This window comes from Meleagris gallopavo, chromosome 4 (genome assembly GCF_000146605.3).
Source record: "Meleagris gallopavo isolate NT-WF06-2002-E0010 breed Aviagen turkey brand Nicholas breeding stock chromosome 4, Turkey_5.1, whole genome shotgun sequence".
Taxonomy (NCBI): domain Eukaryota; kingdom Metazoa; phylum Chordata; class Aves; order Galliformes; family Phasianidae; genus Meleagris; species Meleagris gallopavo.
In genome coordinates, this window is record NC_015014.2 from 12660642 (window position 1) to 12684015 (window position 23374).

The following is a 23374-nucleotide window of genomic DNA, read 5'->3' on the forward strand; positions in this document are numbered from 1 at the left end:
AAAAACCTACCACAGTCAGTTAATTTAGGTTAGTGATTAGAGAGAAAGACAAGGATCTCAAGAGACATCTGGTTTTAATCTGCACTGAGTCAACAGCTTTATTTTCTACCTTTAAATCTCATAGTAATAAGCTTTAGTAAACTCAACTAAACACTAGGCAATAGCAATTTTACCAAAATTGCATCTTAACATGAACCCTATTTAGTAGAGTAGGTAAATGAACCAAACTAACAAGAACTCAACTTACAATAAATAAAGAACAGAGAGAAGTAACATCAGTTTCATTCTGCAAAATCAATTTGCAACATACACATTTTTCCCTTTTTCTTTCTTTTTTAATTTTGATGCTCAACTGAGGATATTCTTTGTTCTACAGTAGCATCCTTAAATCACAAAGACAAAGCTTTACACAAACAAGTAAGAGATCTTACTTCTTGGTAAAAATTGGGATATTCATATATGTTCTACATTATTTCAACATTCTAATTCCCTCTGCATCACTGCTAACCATTCTCATAAGCAATGTACCAAGACAAATGTTCTTTTTTAACCCAAGAAGCCATCCTTATAATATGTATGTATAAATGCTTTGCGTGCAAGTCTCAAAACAGACACTAAAACAGACACAGTCCTCTCTCCCTCATATGCAAATCCAGCTTACATCTGTACTCTCTTCATACTGCTTCTTACTTTAAAAACAGGCCAAGATTGGGCTACTTTGGGGTATTAAACTTGAGACCCCTTGCGTCATCTTCCAACTACAAAGCATTTGCCTGCAACCAGCAGATGAAGACATGTCAGCAACTCAAAACTGCCAGAAGATTAACACAGACTTCTAAAGGTGTAGTTGTCACTGGCCTAGGAAAACGTGCCAAGCCTACTTTCAACACTTCCCAGCTTTTCTTTCTGTTCAAACTAAAGCACCAAAAAATCCTTAACTGTGACTACCTTCTCTCCAACTGCATTGCTCTACTGAGACACAGTGAGGATCTTTGATATCTGAAAGTCAGGAAACAAACTGGCCCAGTTGTTTTGGCTCCAGCAGCCAAATATTTACTGCTCAAGAATTCTGATTTCCAAACATCCCTCTACTAGCTTAACTCTTCTACAAATTGCACCACTAAAACCCGGCACAAGAGAGAAGAAATTACTCTAAAACTTAAGCGAATTCAACTTCTGACATAACAAAAACAGAAAAAAATAGCCTGAACAATGCAGGTAGCAAGCAATAAGCTAAAACATCACCTGGAATCTTACTGCAAAATACCTTGTCCAATTTTGATCTCTAAGCACAGCTTCAGCATCAGTCTATAAACAAAGTGAAAACCATTTGTGTGAGATATGACTATTTAGTTTCCACAGCTACCAAAGACACAGTTATTTAAAAACTACTATAGTTAAATACTTATGACTTATGTTAACTGTCTCAACTTTTACCTTACAAAAACCTTTACATGCATTCCTGTGTAGGATTCATTGATGAAGAACAGAGAAATCACGTTCATTTCAGATATCAAGACATAAGGCATAATAGTTTCCTATCTTGCCATGACTGCTTGCACATCAGTGACAAACACCTCTCTAGTAAACCCTCGGTACTTTAGATACCAAGTTAGTTTCAAATCTAACTGGAGACTCCTTAAAATGTCAATTTTGATAAACATTTGTAGTTTGTCTTTCTACCTATTTGTTCTGACGACAGAATCTGTTGTTTCTGATAAAAGAATCAAAGGAATGTTTTGAAAATATTGTATTATGAATAGTAGCTTAGTATACACTTTAAGGCCTTAAGAAAATTAAAGAAACACCATTAGAACACAACAAAACCAAAGTATATACCGGGACAGTAAACGTGGCAGATCATCTATCATTCTACAGGATAGGTATCAGCCACAGGAGCTTTAAAAGTGTTCTGGTGCTGTATTTGGCAATTTTTTTGTGAGATTTCAGCTATGAAACATTCAGAAGTGAACATGAACTCGTGACCCAAGAGGTAACCTATCTGTCCCTTGCTAGCTTTTAGCATGCTAGCCCCAAGAGCTAATTTAATAGACTTTATTTCTGACAGTTCAGGACCTTTTCCTCACACATGATCATCTTGACTCACACTGTTAAACAGAGCAAAAAAGTTTACTGCCAAAACTTTTCTCTCCTACATACAGGGAAAAAAAACAGTTTCTGTCATTAAATTATTATATATTCATCTGTATCTGCAGAAATACTTTCATTAGTCATTAAATGTTAAGGGTCTTTTCTTTTATCAGAGAATCTGTCAATTATAATCAGAGATTTTTATTCAAAAGTCTATTCAAAAATAAGATGGTCAGTGCTGCTAATCCACAAGTTTCTCCTCACCTTCACTCCAAGCATTATAGTAAACTAAGACTCTTCAGAAATATATTCTTTCAGCGATCAACTATTTTAAAAGCAGAATATTTTGATTAAGATGATGAAATGGCAAAGACTGAAAGAAATCCAGAAGCAAATGAGTAGGATGATTAAAGATGGCCTTTTACAGCAGCTGCTCTTTAGAACATTCCCAGCCATTTCCCTTGGAAACATGTTAAAGAGTCACAATTTCAGCTCCAGCTTAACCTCTGCCTTAACTTAAAGCCTCCTGTCAGATTCCTACAGCATTCAACTATGAAAAGCAAATTATTATATTTTTTTCTGCTGTGCTTCTTTTCAGAAGTCTATTTTTGTACTTCATTTCAACTTGTATATGAGTTTGAACATTTGTTGTAGGGTTTGTGTGTGTGCATGCACAATTTATTCTTATGTATTTGCGTAACATCGTTTTGAACTTTCAGAGAAGAATGAGATAGGTTTGTTTTTTTAACTAACTATTCATAAAAGGTCCTACCACTTTCGAAAGGATGACATAGTGTCTCTAAAAATCGTTAAAGGAGAGTAATTTAATTTCTCATTAAAACTAACATATTATTTTTATTATTCATAAAAAGATAGTGCCTAAAATATTCTGACTATTCAGAACATGAGAAGGCAGCGGATTCGGTTTAATATAGAGCAGTCTGACTTAATATCCATTCATATAACTCTAGATCCTTAGACTGAGCAATATGGAGCAAGGCTAAAAAGAATAATAATAATAATAATAGTAGTAATAATAATAATAATAATAGCCGTAAAATTCAAATTTTCTTGATCACTTGATTTAAATGTGAATACTGAAACAATGCAAGAATCAGTACTGTAACTAACACAGATGGTATCATCAGAGAAATCGAGTACTAATTTACACCTCCCAGTTTCTACTAGAAACATCTTTTGTGCTTTCTGTTTAAAAAATGTAACATTAATACCCCATAAACATATTCAGTTATACAGGAAGAACACAACACATCCATTTCATGAGTTTTCTCTGTATTTCCCATTTCAGTATAGATAAAAGAACTTGTAAAATCTCCTATTCCAAGGTTCTGATGTTGTTATTGTCTAATTTTACTTTTGGCTTTGTTTCAGTTTTGCATGATGTTTTCTGCCTTCTCCCCTTCTACTCATAAACGATATGAAAGCATTTTAATATTGGCCCCAGATAATGATTATCAGCATGTTACATAAAGCTGAACTCTTTAGATGTTGGTGAAAGGACACAATACAGACTACACAGCATGACTGTGCAAATCCTTAACTCGATTTCACTAACTGACTGATTCAGCATAAAATAACACTTACACATAACACACTTCAAGCAAGGAGCATGACAGCTGCACAGAATAAAAAAGCCACATCAGTACCAAGGATTTTGAAATAAGAATCTGGAATTTGATGTGAGCTATAGTTTGCTCGTTAACGTTATAGGTAATGAAAAAACATATGTTGACTAATCAAAATCACTAGCTTACACCAAGAATGAACACAAAGAAAATAAGCTACTAAAATTATTTAAAATATTACATGTAGAACTAACATAAGAGACAGTTATTGGACAAATAAAAGAGCCATAAAATGCATTTTTCATACTTGTTAACTTTGTTACATACTAGCCTATAATCTAGCTCCACTTTTGACAGTTCAAATTTCTGAGTAGCTTCAATCAACTGCTATTTTAAAATTGTTTTAGAAATTTTCCTTCCTCCTCTACCATATGAAATTACCTTGCAAAACAATGTTGGTCCAATGCTAGATTGGTGACGCTGCCTTCCAGACTATCGACAACTGCTTAAAAATTAAATATTTGAGGTTCCTAGCAGGTAATGCAGAAAAAAAAAAGGAAGAATATTTTGAAGTCAGAATATCTGACTTTCTCTTCCATAAACATCTGATGCGTTCAGGACTAATGACAGGATAACTTAGAGATACCTGTGAGTGGCATATGTAAGATTCTCCCAGAGCACGCACAGGCAAGGAATGGCTTTGTCCCACTGATGGTAGTACAGAAAGGCTGCCCCACAGACTGCACCTCATGCTGTGAGAAAGATAGGGCAGCTCATGAGGTTTTGCCTGGACAGCTGTGTTACCACAGCGGGTGCAAACTTAACCCCATATGGGGAACTGCTGAAGGTTACGAAACCCTGACAGTATATTATAAACTTCTTATCCAAAATTATGACATAATTGGTTTCATAATTGCCATGTATTCTTTTTAACATAATAGCCCACACAATAACTGAGCGTTCTGTTTACTTCATCTGTCACCTTACCAAAAAGTATCTCAGGCAAGAATTAGTAACACCCACTAAATATAGACTGAAATTGATCTAGGGGCATCACACAACTCAGGACAGTATTACAATACTGAAATCTCATGTTCCCCCAAAGAACAAACATGGGAAAGGATAGAATAAGTGGGAACATCTCAAAAATCTCTTATAAAATCATAGAACAGCCTGAGTTGGAAGGGATCCACAAGGATCATTGAGTCCAAGTCCTGGCTCCACACAGACCACCCAAAATTCAAACCCTACATCTGAGAGCATTCTAAAAATGCTCCTTGAACTCCAGCAGTTCAGTGTTACGACCACCCACTGCCCTGGGGTGCCTGTTCCAGCATCTGACCACCTCTGGTGAAAAATCTTTTCCTGACACCCAACATTACATATCTCCATCTTTGTTCCCTCAGGTCCTGTCATTGTCATCAGAGAGCAGAGATCAGTGCTGCCCCTCCGCTCCCTGTGAGGAGCTGTAGGTCGCCATGAGGCCTCTCCTCAGCCACCTCTTCTCTTGGCTGAACAAACCAAGGGATGTTCTCACTCTTCAGCCCTTCATTATCTTAGAGAGCATCCAAAGGAGAGCTATGAAATAGTTTTATGTCTTTCTTATATTTTGGAACCCGAACTTGTGCACAGTGCTCAAGGTGAGGCTCCACCACTTCAGAGCAGGAAAAAAGGTGGGAAGGAAAAGGGGAGTAAGGAAGTTATTAGGAAGCCCATCTTGTTCCTTCTGTGAAATAGAAAGCAACAATTTGTCTTTCCTAACAGTACAACTCTTTAAGGATCGACTATAATACTTACAGTAGGACTTCAGATAAACAGTGAAATCCGGAGGTCTCTGCAAGTCACTTCACATCTTCCTCAACACAACGATCACCTGAAGCCTGACTTAACTGACTGAGCTTTCTTTTCATAATCTAAGACCACCTATTTACAGAGTGACTGGCCCAATTTTTCTGTTGGCTAAGTGAAAGAATGAAATCAGCAGGTGAACTCTTTCTGTAAATATTTCTGTGAAAAATGAGATAAAATGAGAAGAAAAAGATTCCAAAAAACCTATTATTGTGATTCCCATTTCAAAGCTAATATAGGAAAGCTAAGATGACAAGATTCTATATGTCACTCCTATCTCACTGCTCTGCAACATGAAAAGACCTTTCAGTTACTATCAAGAAATCTGATTAGCGTAGTGTTGTTTCCTTTCCTGGAAAGCTGTTGAGGTCTACTCAGAAATAAAAAGGCTACTGTTTCTTACTGTCATTAATAGGAATACCATCCACCAGAATTTTTGCACCATACATGTCCACCCATTGGACATAAAGCACCATGTTTTACAGGAGAAGAAATCTTGTCACAATTTATTTGTAAAATTCCTTAAACAAGTACTTTCTCTTCACAATTATCACTCAGAATTATTTCAGCAAAGTAACATTTTATATTTAGAACAGAGTATTCTAAATGAAGAAATGAGCATTTCATTGAAGACATATCAATTCAGGACAAACTATACTGCTTTGTCTTCAATAATATTCAAATAAAGAGGAAATAATCTATGTGATTAAGAAATAAAAGTAACATTGAAAACATTTATCTTAAATGCCTTTGGATTCTATTGATGATCTTACCACCCATTAGCCACCAAAACTGATAAGCAACCTTCACATAAAAAAGTAAACCCACATCAAACAAACTTTATCATTCAGAAGTAAATGAGGAGACTGTTTTAACACCAAGATGAGACCAAACATACTACCAGCTGTTTATAAACAAGCTAACAAGTATAGCAATACCTTCTATAGATCAACGTAAGTTATCAGTAATTTCTACAGACAGTATTCTATGGCTTTCACATACATCCTAATCTGGTTTTGGGATTGCAGATCTACATGAAGACACTTATTCTCACTTTGCTTTATTGCAATACCAGCATGCAAGCACTTGGACTAAATCCATTAGATAAAAAGGAACTTTATATTCCAAAGCCGTTACGGTTCAGAGTATTAAAATATGTATGTAGGAAGATGCACACACAACTAATATTCAGCTACATGCAGTACTTCAACAGGTCGTTTAAAAAAAAAAAATGTTTGCAGGTATGCAAACATGTATACAGTGGATTTTCAAACCAAAAACTACAGAATAAGAGAGCTTCACAGATTTCCTTCTAAATTTTCATTTTAAACATCAGTCATTAGAAAAAATGGACATTTTTACATTAACACCCTAGAACCTATACACAGCAATCTATACTGGCAATTTCAGAACTTCAAAGGCATCGCAGGAAATTCAGTCAAGTTGGCTCATTTAGCCCAACAACATGAAGTCAAGTCAATCATACGCAGTATTTGTAGTTCAAGTTCTTTTGCCAGGTGAAGGAAAGAACTAAACACGTAGAAATTAAACTGATCTAAAATAGAGAGAAAATACGCTACAGTTTTGTGAAATCTATTGTCATTCCCACTATAAACAAGCTTCTCACATAAAAACTATAAAAGCAAGTGAAATTGTATTTAAGAGAATATCCAAAGATACTGCCAGAACACTGTCAAATATTTCAAAGCTGTAAATGGGAATATATTGGATGAAAAGTTAACACCCATTTAGCAAGCAGATGCATATTTCATCCTTAATGAAGGCCTGAAAAGAAGAGTTCACTTTATTCTGAATGCAAGTATCAAAGCAGATTTCACAAAGCAACACAGGCGCATCATCTAAGGATCTTTTTCACATTAAGAATCCTATTAGAAGGAAAACACTAAAAGGTAATTGAATTTCCCTCAGTTATCTTCATCTCTGTCAGCTCCTGCTACAATAACTTACTCTCCAGAGCAGAGATAACTCAATTCTGTCCAGCAAGCATATGTTATGAATCTCCAAAGCAAACTTGTCTAAATCATTCTGGTCCTCTATCAAGGTTGGCTGTGAATATGAACTCTGACAGAAAGCAAACAAATTTATTTTTATCTTTTCAATAATTCACTTCTCTGTGCCTTGATGGAAGAATCTAAGGCACAAATGTTCCCAGTAATTCTGGAATTAAAAAGACTGGTTGAAAATATTTTATATGGAACTTAATGCTATTATAAATGGCTTGATTCACCATTCTGTTCTAGCAGAAACAAAGAAGAATGACACAGAATGTCACAGTACTTTCAGGTTCCTGTAGGAATAAAATAACCAGAAATGTCGTATTTGCCATTTTTTTTTCCCCCATTCAAATAAACATTTTCACATTAACTTTCTAAATAACAACAACAAAAATCTATTTCAGTAAAGCTCTTAAAAAGATCATTAAGTGCAAATTCTTCAACGATGCGAGCGTTATTATATATATTCAGTTAACACGTCATTAAAACTTTAGGAAGATATAATCTTGATCAACATCACAAAAAAGAACCAAAACATAAAGCAGCCAAAAGGAAGATAAATAGCAAGAATCAGAACAGTTCCTTCCCAAAAAAGGAGGAGAGAAAAGAAATTAAGATTCCAGTCAAATTTCAATATTAGTTGTACAATACTTATCTGCTGTTTTTAGGTTGTATAATATAAATATTAAAAACAATCTTAAGAATTGAGTGAATAATGGAGTGGAAAAAAAAGGTCGTCGCTGATACTAATTTATTCAGATTTGTAAAATCATGAAAGAGCTGTGAGAAAGTGGAGCAGGATCTTGGAAGATCAAGTAATCACAGTAACTAAAAAGTACGGAAACTTCAGCATAGGTAAAAGAAATTTAGGAGAGTAGCTGATTTTAGATATAAAATGATGGGCTCTGAGTTCATTTTTATCTTCACTCCCTCCTTCATTGTAATAATAAGATTTTCAGTAATCATGAGAAAGAGTTTTATGAAAACATCAGCCTGGTATGGGATAATAAACACGCAGTGTTTATTAAAAAAAAAAAAAAGGAACAACTAAGAAGAGAGAATGCACAAAACATATGAAATGCCATGCGCTGTTTTGAGTCTTCCACCAGACAATACAAAAGAACTGAGAAACATTTTGGAATCACTGCTGTAGATGAAATAACAATGTAACACTAAACTTTTTAATCACGTTATATATATCTATTAATCATGTGATATATAGAGCACTTTCTAAGCAAATTTGTAGGAACATGTTCTACAACTAATTATAAGATTGGACAGAGAGAGTCAGTGAGAAGCAACAGCCAAAGAGAGGGCAAGTGCATACTGAAGAGGCAGTACATGAAAGTTTCCCAAGGGGCTGGTAAGCTTTTGAGGCAAGCAATCCTGTTGAATCTGAAAAAAAACTATCAATTCAGAACACCACAGGTCTGCTGAATCTGTATACCATGACTAGCACACACTAGTTCCAGCAGCAGCTTGTGTTACTCAAACAACATTGAAGAGAGATGGATGCTCCGTGCAGACAGCGTTACAGGTTTATGTGCTTTATAAAGATATATACAATGTGTATCATCACACAAATACATATATATGATGAAGTAAAAGAACATTTGAACTTCATCCCTGAAGCCACTGATATACCATTAAAATCCTTAACTTACACTTGTAGTATACAGTAGGAGTCAGCTTTCCTACTATTACTCCAACAATAAATAGTTAAGTAAGTGTTAGGGCTGTGTGAAGTCATCAGCTCTTAGCAAATAGCTTTACTCTGTTAACAACAGCAGAGTGAATAGAAATACTGGTTGTCTGCCTCCACATCAGTTATAATTCCTACCAAGAAAAAGGCATTTTGCAACAGAAGTATGAAACTAAGAGGCCAGTAAGATTTGCAGATAACTCAGGGAAATTCTTTGCTACAGGACGTTGCCATAACGAAGTCTACATGAATTCATCATGCAAATAGGGAAATTATCCCTTAAGGGTTACAGAGCACAAGGCTGTCATTACTGGCACAGCAAGAATCAGAAGTCACTGAAGGGGTAAAGTGTAGAAGTGTATTCAGGAAAAATGCTACTGTGTTTGCACTTTTAATAAACTCTTCCTTAAGTATCCACTGTTTGAGACAGGATAATAGACTCAAATGAGTGCATTTAATCTTACTCGTGCATGTTCCAGCAGGAATTAATCTTCCAAGAACAGACAAGGAGTAGAACTAGTAGAGTATGCACACATCATTTTAGACAAAAGATGGACTAGCAAAAGGAAGATGTGATAAATAGTACGTTATAAAAATACAAATAAGAGCAGCTGCAGAACAAAAAGACTTCTGAAGCCACAAGAAAAACAAAGAAATATATGTTGAATACACATAACAGGAAATTTAAAAAAGGCTAGAGTAGAGCAGAGTGCACAAGCCCAATCTACCAGCTGAAATAGTAAGTAAAAACCCTTATGGACATTCCAATCCTCCAAATCCAAAGATTTCTTTGTGACCTCGATGCTCCAACATAAGAATTGCTTTAACATAAAGTATTTCTGTTTAGGTCAAACCGATCTATGATACAGGAGAGATGTATACTGGCACCTGTGTTGCTTCTGGAAAGCTGAACAAACCCTAACACTGCTGTATAGAAGGTACGCATGTAACGCACATTATCTTTGGACCGAAATTTTAGAAGAAATTCTACAATCAAGCACAACAGGATATCTGCTTAGTTAATGCCAGAAATTTATAGTCTACATACATTTCTATTGTTTAGGTCTCAGCATTTTAGAATCGCTGCTTGGCATGAGCTTCCATAACGCCTGTACATAAATAATAAATAAGGTAAACACTACTGATTTATTTTTCATGAATGGGTGAGAACAACAACGTTCCTGATGGGAACATCTAATTTGAAGCTAGATAGTTTAGCTGTCATATCATGAGCATTAAAGGATGCAGACAAAACATTTTTTAGACAGCACAAAAGCCTGTATAAAAAGATACAATATTAAGGGCTTCAAAGGAAATGTATGCCTCCCATCAAAAAGCTTTTTAGAAGACCAAAAATGCTGGAATAGTTAAACTGCAGAGAAAGTAAGGCTATAAGAAAATGTTACTCTTCAACAAGTCTGTTCAAACAAGGAAAATAGAAAAATATGTCAAACTCTCGCATGTTAGGCTTAAAAAGAGAAAGAAGCAGGCCATAAGAGTTAGAGAAATACTTGTATAAAGGCATGAAAGGTAGTAGTAAATCATTTTTGAAACAAAACAGGAACAGTAAGCTTGCTATGGTATCTGTATAGCTAATAGATAATCAAAGGATAAAAAAGAGCTCTCGGAACACAAGACCATCACAGAGATGTGCTAGTAGAGGAGTCACACTAGACAATCAGCAAGTGACCAACTGTCAGTTGCTAAACAGTATTCACCCACATGATGTAGAATAACATCGGGATGAAAGCAGCTGAGCCATTAGCTGCAGTTTTCTTCTTCAGGTTGCCACGGTGCCAGAAAAATTAAATGTGCCAAACAGATTCCAGAGGACAGCAGGGAACTAGAAGGTAGTAACTCTGAAAACTATAAAAGAAAAACTGGTGGATGTGTTTAAAAAGGCAAACAATGAAATAAACACATTGGCAAGAGTCATCATGGCTTCTGTAAAAGGGAGTCATGCTTCATTAGATTTCCTAGTATCACAGGGGATGCCAACAAGAAAGATCCAATTCATAAAGTCTACTGCTTGAATGCTAGTAAGATATTTAAAGAAATTCAAATCACAGTAGAAGGAACACCCTCATGTGGATAAAAAAACTTATTAAGACATAGGAAACAAAACAAAACAAAACAACAGTTTTCAAAAAAGGAGGGAAATCAACAGTTGAATCCCACTGTATTATTAATCATACTGCAGAGTGAAAGAGGTGCCAAATATTCTTGGTAGTTCTAATTCATAGAAGTGAAAACAAGAACCAAACATGAAAAACACTAATACAGTGACTGGGAGACAGAACAATACATGAAATCCATGCAAATCATTGTCTAAAATGTGACCCCTGCCATCTGGTAGAACTGGGGAAACACTGTTAGATAACTGCACTGATCTTACACTAAGTATCTGGTATTCAACTGTTAGAAGCAAGATACAAGTTTGATGGACTTTTGGCCCAGCCCACTACAGATACTCTACAGTGCAAAGACACAATTCATCTCTGAAGTAGAAGAGAAAAATTATTAATACAGATACATAAAAAAAGGCATAGAATTTCCAAATGGACTGTATTAACATCATAAATGACTTTGGATTTTCAGTGCTCTAAGCAAAGTCATTCAAAGCTTACTACCAAATTGTTTCTTATCTCAGAAAACTGGCAGAATCTTTGATTCTAAAATGCATTAATAAGATGTTTGATTATTTGAGCAATTCCCATAACAAGTCAGACTTCACAAAGAATGATCTGTGATAAGCAGAACATGTGTGTGCAAAACCTGCACATATTACTAACAGATCAGTCATACATAATTTTGTGGTTGATTTCCAAACACACGACCTCCCAATTTAACTTATTATGTCAGTGCTGAAGAGGAAATGTTACACAGTATAGATTAAATTTTGCTCCTTTCTTACCGAGTATGATTTTACTCTGAGAATTATTCATTCAAAAATTTTAAATGACAAGTTTGAACTTGAGCTTTATTTAAAATTTGTAATTAAAAACCAAAATCAACAAATTGAAACCATTTCTAATGAAGTACTGTTTAGACATCGTTTATGTTCACGAGTCTTTTAAGCATACGACAATAAAAAAACATCTGTTAGACTTGTAATTATGTACCTCAGAATAAAAATAAAAAATAAAAAAGGAAAAGAAAACCAACAGTTAAGATGCACAGCTGCAGCAAAAAATAAGTTCAAAAGGAATCATAGAATGGCCTAGGTTGAAAAGGACCACAGTGATCATCTAATTTCAAATGCCCTGCAATGTGCAGAGTCACCAGCCACCAGACCAGGCTGCTCAGAACCACATCCAGCCTGGCCTTGAATGCCTCCAGGGATGGGGCATCCACAGCCTCCTTGGGCAATCTGCTCCAGTGTGTCACCAGCCTCTGTGTGAAAAACTTCCTCCTAATATCTAACCTAAACCTCAGAAGGCAGAGAACAGCAGAAGCATGTAACACTACTCTCCCTTTTATTAATTACTCCAGTGTCCTCCAGTGCAGGGAAAAACTATGAAACAGAAGTGGTCACAAGAACTGAGTCTTCAGCTACTTCTGTCATAGATTTATTTATTTATTTAAGGTTTCCAGAGCCTACAGATGCAAAAGAAGAACTCTGGATCATATTCTGTTCATCCTTGCAGGACTAAGAAGAGTACATCAATTAAATTCAGCAATAATCTCTTACGAAAATAATCAGCTGTATCAGTATGTTCATTCGGGGGGGTGGGACGGCTTAGAAAGTTTTTAAAACAAAGAAAGGTTGATCATTAGCAGCAGAGGAGAAATAAGTAGACGTAATACATATGTAAAAGGTCATTAAAAGAAGTTGAAACCTCATGGTTAATAACGTAAAACAATGTGCAGAAAACAGACTCATAACCTCATGACATACCTGAATAATTTACAGTTTACAATGAAATGAAACATAGCATAGATTATAAAATGTGGAAGAGTTTCAATGTGATATTACTAAGAACTATGTATTAATTCTAAGCAATAAACTTCATTTGCATCAGAAACCAGAAGGTTATTATATGAGATGACTATGGTAATATTTTTTTTTTTCCATATTCAGTAGATTTGAATCCTGTATTTATTTCAATTTTTTTTTTTGAGCAGTTGCAACAGCTGTTAGAAATATTTAATTAGTTAAATAATTTTTATCAACTCATTTCCATAAGCACTTTCTACTATTTAATTATTCTTTTAAAATGTTAAGCAAAACAAACAATTCCTATAAAAATTGAAATGCGTATAAAGTGCTAAAAAGAATGAACCATAGATGTTCATTCTTGCTTAGCTGAATAAATACATAGCTTCTGCATTTGTAATGTTCAGTAAGCAGTAAAATAACACAATTAAGCTTAATTTAATGTCTTCACAATCTCTTCACGTCTCAAACAGTTTGCATTACTTGCCAAAAACATCCAAAAACTGTAAAGAAAGCAACATCATTTCTTGTGAATAGAGCAGTTATAAAATAATGTTTCTGTTTCTGCTTCGGAAACAAAAATATCCTTGATACTACTCAGACGTATTGTATTTTGATTTAAATGTGGGTAAAACAAAAAAGATTGTCAGCATACCAGTGCAAGCTTTCATTCCTTCTCTTCTCATCCCTTATTAAAACATTCTGTAAAAGAAACCACTTGCTTTTATCATCAATCAATACTTTATCCTCACAGTTCTCAGAGCACAGGAAACTGTGTTATGACGTTCAAGTGGAAAGTGAATTTCTCGTTTCAGTATCTTTGGAAACAAAAAACAAGAAAAATTCCCATCTCAGGAATATGAGAAATTTAAGTTTTCCAGTTTGGAACTTGCCAACAAGTTCCAGCAGTGCAAAAATGGTTAATCCTGTGATGGAAGAAAATATCTTCCATGCTCAGCATTATTGAAGAGTTTCCAATTTTTATATTACCTTAAAAATATGTTTAAAAATTCAAGTACAAACAAGTCTTCATTCTACAACATATGACGGTATAATGCCTAACCTGCTCAATGCAAATAGTAGTATTTGTTTAAAAATATAAGTTTAACATAGATTAAGCCCATTTAAAAAGAAATCTGTAATGCTGTATTTTTGTGCAAGGATACATCTGTAACTCCTTAAGGTTCTGAAGATCAAGTGTGGTAACTTTTGGTTACATTACTACAGGAAGCCTCCAACTAGCCTATTATCTTCGTAAGTTCTGTAAAGATTCATTGCTGATAATGCATCATAGTAGACAGAATACCAATTGAAAGCATTCCAAAATACTATTTTTCCAATGAACAAGAGTGTTGAATAGCACTTCATATAAAATGATGTTGCAAGAGTCACAAAAAGGGTATTTGATACACAAGGTTTATAACAAAACAGCCTTTATTAAAAATACCAGAAAATTTTATGAACAGGGACACAGTCAAGGATTAAAACTTACTTTCTTTGCCAGAGTAACTACTTACTACACACAGAACTATCTATCATAAACAGAATTTATAAATATACCAGGTTCCTTTCCATAATTCCTTAAACATCTCTCAAACATTGACTTAGGGATGTTCTGCCACAACTGATTTGCAATAATTCATTACTTCCTCTGATCATCTAACATTTAACTCTTAATACACCTAAGGGGAAAAGGTGCAGGACACACAAGATTACCAATCAACTGAAACAGTGCATGTTGTTTTCTGAAAGGAAAAAAAAAAGCCAAATGGCTCCAACCAAGTCCCTAGCAGAGCACTTCCCGTGCCTGGCAGCCTACTTCTGTCAAGGCAATACTCGTATTGAGATTCTTTTCTCAGCATGAGCCATAAAGTAGAACATTCAGTTTATTACAGCTAAACCACAGTCTATAAATTGATACTGAATAAGAATTCAAACTATGAGGAAGAGTGTAAGTCTTCCACATGAAAAAATATAATCGAACAGAAAAAGGCAACAAATTTTACAGCAGCTGGAAATGCTAGATTTAATTACTGAAGAGAAATCATGCAGAGAATCTAGCCGCCTATAATGATTTATAACAAATATAAAGGGAAAGTCACGTGAAATTCTCAGTTAATCAACAGAAATGACCAACAACAAGAATGCTAGCAATTAATGTTTCCAATTTTCATTACCTGTAAAACTAAGCAGTGAACAACAGTATCAGACAATATTTGTAAACTGACACTTTGAGGACGTAGATTAGTTTGCAAATTATGAAAGCAGTTAGATTTTATTAAAAATATCACCAAAGTTGTCACTGTTCCTCACAGACTCAGTAAGAATCTTTGATGGGTTTGGAAAATTTTCAGAAAATTCAGTGCTCTTCTACATACACAATTTGCTGCACTATGAATGGTTTGGAATAGTTTCTTCATGCGAATCTTTGAGGGGAGAAGAAAAACATTGCTAGAAGAATACCCTTCAAAAATACACAACTATTGAGATGTGGTATTACCAGTTTTGGCCAAAATTCAGTAGCACCATACAGCAGCAAATTAAATCTCTTTCAGAAAGATGCCTGAATACACTAGTCCTAAAGCACTTACTAGTTTACATATTTTAAATTCTATAAATATGTATATTCACACACAAATACATTAAGAGATTTATATAAGACAGGAGGCATATCCAAGGCAATGGGTGCATCTGTCATAAATTATAAAATAAAGTCAATTAGAGCACAAAAATTCCCTCCCCCTCCTCACACTAAATCCAATTATTCTCGTAGACCAAACTGCACCAGGCTGCACGCATAATCTAACACACAGTGCAAATCACCAGATTTTTCAAGGTCATTTCTAGAAAGCAGGCTAGGTGGTAACATGAAATAAGTTGTTAGAATTCAGGCATAAATAGGTTATTCTTCAGCATTTTCAGTCTACTAAAACTCAGGGTAAGAAAATGCCTACGAGATCTATGCATGGGACACGGTGCAAAATTTAAGGTTTTAGGTGTAAGACTATAAGACTATAACTGACATTAGAAATGCGCCCATTTTCCCATTCATGTAAAAACGTGTGCCCTGCTGCCATCTCCTTAAAGAAACGTGTGTAATATTGCTTCATCAGGCATGTTTGAGATTTAACAGCATTATAAAATTTTAAGCATCATAGCTCCCTCTATGACTTCTCCCTGTGTCTACATTCATAGACTTACTTATAGAGGTAACAAGTCAAAGTGCAGGTGAAGGGGAACCAGAAAAGTAAAAGAAATAAGATTGCTTTTTGACTGAATTCAGCTTAAGAATATTCTCTCACAACCAACTCCAAAATACTATTTTCTTTCTTTTATGTAATGCTAGCTTAGAAGACAAATATCGTAATTGGCTAGCTCATAATTCATTAAGCTACTTATATTATCTTCTACAAAATAATGTGCCACTAGGCAGTCAAGACAATGACTAGTCTTTGTCCAGACTGCTGAGCTATAAGAAAAGAGCTCAGCAGAGAGGGCAGGAGACTGCATCCTACTTGAGAGAAGATGAACAATTTTTAAAGCTTCCAGAGTGCAAGACTGCAGAAGCAAAGGAATTCTGCAATGCAAATAGAGACAGACTCCCACCGAAAGGAAGGAAAAGAAAAATCTCCAAGTCAAGATGACAGATGCCCTTCATGCCGGCAGATGTGCAGATGTTGTTGCTATTCAAGACACTAAGTTCCTTAAAGAGAAAGATCTGCCATGAAAAGATATAGGGATAGACATAATGATTTCTATCCAATTTTCTTCAGTCTAAATCTATCTCACTTAGGCATTCAGAGTTCCCTCTATATTTGAAGTGATAGCTCAAACTCAAATAGTATGCTAAAAACTCTTTCTTTGGAGACTCTTCTAGTGGCTTTGGTCATCCCATACTTTTGGAAGGGTACAGATCACCCCTGTTTAACTTGCGGCCTGCAGGCTGCATGCAGACCAGGATAGACAGTACCAAAAAGATTTTATGATTCGTGAAATTAAATCAAGTCATTCATAAAATCAGAAGGATAATTTGTGCCAGAACATAAGATTAAAAATTCATCCTTGAAAATAGCTTTTTACAAATGAGTTAAACATGTGTCTTCAAGGTGAAAATCAACTTATCTGTGCTATGTTTCAAACCACAAAAGCGCGTCCCAACACTGCAATAAGGTTTTAATAATGAAGCTGTCACTAAAATACCGTATTCATCGATAGTCTGTATTTACATGATAGAGCCCTATATTCCACATGTTTCCCACAAATACACACACATTTGTGCACAGTTTGCATCCGAAGGAAAAAAGTGAGCTGTTTATCATTCAGGGAGTTTCTGCCTAAATCCAGAGCAAAAGATGTCAAGTATGTCCCAGTCCAATGATTATTAGGGAATGAAGTAAAAAGATGCACTTTTCATCTCCACAGGACTGTCGCCAAACCCTTGATATAAGAAATGAAACACGCCTGCTATTTCACCACTGCAAAATGGTACTGTAGATATCTTACAACATCTCTATTTGCAGGAGGAGGTAACTAGCTCTAGATGAAGTGCAGATATGTTATTAAACAACGCACAGCTTGAATCCTGGGGCCAACATAGATGACCTTTAGAACATAAGCACTGTCTAAGACAAATATGCTTTCATCTTTGGGGAGTATTTTTTCAAGAAAAGATTTAAGAGAAAAACAGTTTAGGAATACGTTAAACATAAATGTGCCTTCAATCCCTTAATGCTTCATTTTAGAAACAAAACCGCAAGTAGTATCGCATGTCAGAAGAAAGACTAAGTACTTTTTAAGCAGAGTATTAGTGAATTTAGTGAGATTTAACTTCATTTTCATTAAAACATCCCAGTAATTACAGAACACAGAAAGGAGCTAAATTAAGTAACTAAGATCCAAAATTGGAGGTATGACTAATATGATTCTGAAAAAAAGTCGCGTATGTTTATTACAAGTCTATAAAAACCAAGCCCTATATTTTACTTTAGAATCCCTTAAGTGGGATGAAAATGCAAAAACATAACAAACCACACTGAAGCATGTGAAATATAAGTAAAAAGGTTTTAGAGATGAATTAAGTGAAACAGCAAGCTATAGAAAAAGAAAAAAAGGTAATCTCTTGTCTTGGGCTTAATAGGCCGTTATCATCCATCTTCAGTAAGACTGGAGAGAGAGAGAGAGGGTGCTTGGATTTGTTTTTTTTTTTCTTCCGGAGTTGTATCTCGACAGTGATTTTAAACAGCTTTAACATATAAAGTGATATTTGCCTCAAGGAAGAGAAGAGCATTGGTATGATACAATTTCTTCCTCTACAAACCAGGATTTGCAGATTCTGAGGTGCTCTGCGCAGCCTGGCTTTCCCACAAGAGTTAGTGGTAAGCTATCAAAACCCACTAGGACTGCTAACCATTTTTTACAATGGAATTGACTAGGTCTGCAAAGCTGTTATGCACAGGAACAGGCTCTCCCCAGAGAGGTGACTGAGTCACCATTCCCCTGAATGTGTTTAAAAATCATCTGAACGTGGTGCTCAGGGACATGATTTAGCGGAGAGTTGTTAGAGTAGTATGGTTAGCTTGCGGTTGGACTTGATGGTCTTGAAGGTGTTTCCCAGTCTGAGCAGTTCTATGATTAGGATACTTAATTACCATATGTTTGTTACAGCAGAGGTTTTTTTTTCGTTGAAAGTAAGAAACCCATTTCTTACCTCAAATTCAGCATGTCGGTTAATATCTTCTGCCCTCTGTCTGCTCAAGATAAATTCTGCTTCATTAGCCACTCTGACCAAATGGTCCTTCATAGTCTGACTCAACAATCTGTGGACAGAAAATATTTAAAAGCTGCCTTAAGAGAATGAAATCTTAAAACGATACTGTATATATAAGTAAATCCATTGAGCTCTGTTCTGTAACACTGACTTGACTGCGTTAAGTAAATGTTATAAATAAGGTTGAAGGGTAATCTTCTGGAAACTAGTAAAATTGTATTTCAATAGTAAACTAAGTCAAGAATCAAAAAGGATGTAAATATCATAAACAGTAATTTAATTTAAAATAAAGAAATATATTAAAATCTTTCAAATACACACAACAGCTGCTAAAGAAAAGTAAGCAGCTTATGCCTATAAATATTCAGAGTGAAAGCCCTAATGTAAACAATATGAAGTCCAAATCAAAAGTGAATTGCACTTCTGCAGTATAGTTTTTTTCTCCAAATAAAAAACAAGAATTCTATGTTAAGTATACATTTAAGTAATATTTTAAGGATATTGTAAAATATCCTCGTCTAACAAACAAAATGCTGAGATACACGCTGCTTCAGGTTATACACAGAACAAAGCTGTAATACAATCCGACATTTCTGAGACCTTCATAAACCTTGAGTTTTATGAATGGCAGTAGATATAACAGGTCAAATTACAACCCAATTATTCTGCGAATTCACATATTGTTACTAAAAATATTTCCTCTTTAATTAGTTACATTGGGATTCATAAAGTTAAATCTGACTATTCAGGACCTATACACTGTTTTGAGAGGTACACATTTCCATAGGATTACTCAAAGATAACCAAGACAAATCCTTTGCTACTGGATAGTTTTGCAAAACACCTATTCTTAACCTATTATAATTTTTTTTTTTAATAGCTTTCCATTACTATCATAGGAGCGTAAAATCACTTGGTTTCCCTCCACATATAAAATAAAACACATTTCAACAAGTTCAGAGTCTAGCAAGATCCTTTCTTTAGAAAGGCAGGCTTTATTATGCAGGATGCATTCTAATACATACAATGTCAATTTTATCATCCAGATACGTTTATCTGAGCTTCAGCTCAATCTGTTTCTATATGTATGTTTGGCAGTATGATCATTACTGCTCTGCTGTCTCATTTCCTATCTTGTTCATGATTTTGCAAGTCCACTTGTGGACTTAAGATATGAAATCTAGAATCAGAAAAACATCAGAAAATGGAAATATTCTTTGTTCACTGCTTCTCACTCTACAAGGCCAGGAAAACTGCAATGCTAAATGAGACAGGTCGCGTGATCTCAACCATTTCAGTCACTGAATCTGTATGCATAAAGTCTTAACAAAAGAAATAAGCACAATTCTTTATTTTGGGCATGACTTCACCTAGCGTTTGAGGAGGCTTATACAGAAATAACCGATTTAGAACTATTTTTTCTTATTTTTTCTATTTCTTTTTTAATAAGTCACTTTTGGAAGGGGAGTAGCTATTATCAGCTAACCTACGGTTTGGCTGTAAGCATTAGTGACATCCTTCTACTCTCAAAACCTTGCAAAACTGGCACTGCTGGAACGACATAACTTCAATTTCATAATTTTTCATGATTTAAAAAAAAAGAGAGAAAATAAACTAGTTAAGACGACGTAGTTGCTAAACTAAAAAAGAAGCCCCAACATCACTGTCTCTAAACATTTACAGTAATGTTAAGCTAAAAATAAAACCCTACACCCCCTAAAAATAAAACCCTAGTGACAAGAAACTTTGCATAAGTAATATCATAGTCATCACACTGGAGCAGACTCCAAACATTTGACTCATATTTCCCCAAGAACTACAGTAGCAAATCTACCATATAAGTAATTAAACAAACATTTTTTATGAAGAACTTCCTAAAAGCACAGAGATCATGAATACAGATGTATTTACTGATCTATATCTAACGTAGTCAGACAGCATCCCATTACTGTTATTGAATATGCAATACCCATTCCTTCTGCTAACCTGTTCAAACTTGGGAAAATACTAGTCATTCTCCTGTTCAAGCAAGCATGCTCTGCAATTGTTTTACTTATTTTCTACACAGGTTTTCCTTCTACTAAATGTAGCCAGTGACCAGCCCCTACAGATGACTATACAGTAGTACTTAGTATGCAATCGCAGAAATGATAGATTTGTTCCAAACAAAGCAAAAAACTACATTGTGTCACAGACAAGCAACACTCAAAGCAAACTAGAAGTTTACCTAGTGAAAACATACAGCTCTTACACATCAGAAAAAACTTGTTCTCCTATGGATCAGTTCACAGCTTTGTCAACTCTCTCTTAGTAACGCCACACGATTTCCCCATTTGCTCTATGATATTCCATAGTGAGCTAACAAAGCCAGAGAAACCTTTCATGTGATTTTGCAGGTACAGCCTAGCTGACCTCCTCCTTTTGGCAGCCAAAAACTCTTAAAGCTAAAAACTGCACAACAGCCTAACCTCAACAGGGATACCTACTAGTAACTTCAAACTCTTCTCAAAAAAAAAAGTCCAACAGCTTCATATTACTATGTAACAACTACTACACAACTTCATTTATTGCAGATTGCCAAATTCAGCAAGTAAAGATCTTCAGGAGGTAAGAACAAAAGTTTTTTATTGTTACTCACAATTGTAATCTTTCTTCTCAGTCATCTTTACCAAAGGCTGCATACTCCTACATAAACATTCTTTCATTTCAGTTTATATAATTTTTATTAATTGTTCAAGTTGTATTATCATGTAGGTCAGCCTGGCTTTTCTCCTTTAAGAACAGCATCCTCTTACAAAGTGCACCATTCATATTTTATTTTGAATTTACATGCTGAAGGGCCAAATTTAGCCAATGCAATTCCTACCTACCTACAAATGTCATGGTGTCATGATGTAACAGAGGAGCACACAGTCATTACTAAAATTCAACGTAAGTACTCAGCATCTCTATAAAAGAGCTCATCAATCTGTGTAATAAAATTTTATTCATTTATTTCTAAACAAAAAAAAAAACTGAAAACATTGACTACTACTTCTTTTTCATTTAAGGCAAACAAAACACCAAACAGAAATTTGCTAGGAGTAGCCTTCTGCATGCAGCAAAAACAAACATTTCCAGCTAAGTAGAACACTACTGAGGCAATGACAAAAACACTCGCTCTTGCCAAACTATTATTTAACCTCTAAACTAGCTAAAATATGTTTTGTACATATGTGAGTGGCTATAAGCTGCATCAACTGTATCAGGGAACATAATGAGACAAACGCTTTCATCTACACAAAAAACCAACTAAGTTCAGAAAAATCTGATTTTCCTTAGGTTGACAACAACATTCCAAAGATTCAAAGGGTGATAACTGTCCTTTCCGGTATTTACTCTGACCTATACAAAATTGATCACGCATGTTTTTGGCCAAATAATTTCACTTCTCCTCAAGCGTGAACCTTCTGGTAGAGCTACAGCAGAGCTTTCAGAAACATGCCCCAGCTTTTTGTTTTGGTTGTTGAAGATTTAAGGAGATTCTGCAGGTTGTTTTCCCATGAAGAAGTTTTACAACTAGGCAACTGCTGTCAATATTAATATTAAATAAGCCACTATTTCATGTATGCTTCTATCCTGTTTTTAATTCCAACTGATTACATCAGTTTTTTTGTGTGCTAAATAGGTCTACCCCAAACTTTTATTTTTTTCTGTAGCAAAAAGATATTTTCATTTCCTTGATTAAACAGATGAATTGAATTTCTTTTCATCTCTATTATAAAGAATATTAATTAAAAGAAATAACTGCCTAGTAATTTTATTCTTAATCGTGTTTCATAGTCTCTATACGCAGATGCAAGGCCCAGATTTACCTTCTTATACCACTATCTCATGTGTCTGTTTTCACTTTTTTCTGTTAATAAAAACTGAAATGCTGACGAATCACGGATTTATGAGGATTGCTCCAAAAGTAGTTCCTCCTATTTCATTATGTTGACAGGTAACTTCATAAGTGGATGCTGGGGTATGGCAGTGAAGGCTAAACTTGCCCAACAATATCCCGTTCTGATTTTTTTTTTTTTTTTCTAGACAACAGCAGAGGGGCAGTCTGACAGAATGGCACGTAATATGGAAGCACTTACAGAACAAAGGTGTGCCCTTGATTTCCTCCATGCGGAAATAAATAAGTCCAGTGGCATTCATCAATATTTGCTTAACACTGAAGGAGACCAAACAGTGAGTGTGAGCACAGTGGGGAGTGGATGGTGCGTTTCAGTAGCAGCAACAGTGACACGGAGCCACTTCTACTGATAGAGATTTTTCAGAGTATAGCACATAGGCTCTTATTCATTGCTAGTGAAAATGCATAGATGACGGTGGTGACTATGTTGAAAAACCGTGTTTTGTAATTGAGAATCTGTTCTATCAAATAGTATAATAGGTGCT

General features: G+C 35.1%; 1 protein-coding gene across 1 annotated transcript in view; it reads right to left on the reverse strand.

Annotated features, from left to right (window-relative positions):
- The window catches only part of LRBA (LPS responsive beige-like anchor protein), a 368564-nt gene that overhangs the window by 222994 nt on the left and 122196 nt on the right, over positions 1-23374 (reverse strand). The window contains 1 exon segment of the mRNA XM_010709547.3: positions 18887-18995. Within this exon segment, the coding sequence (XP_010707849.2) occupies positions 18887-18995 (109 nt within the window).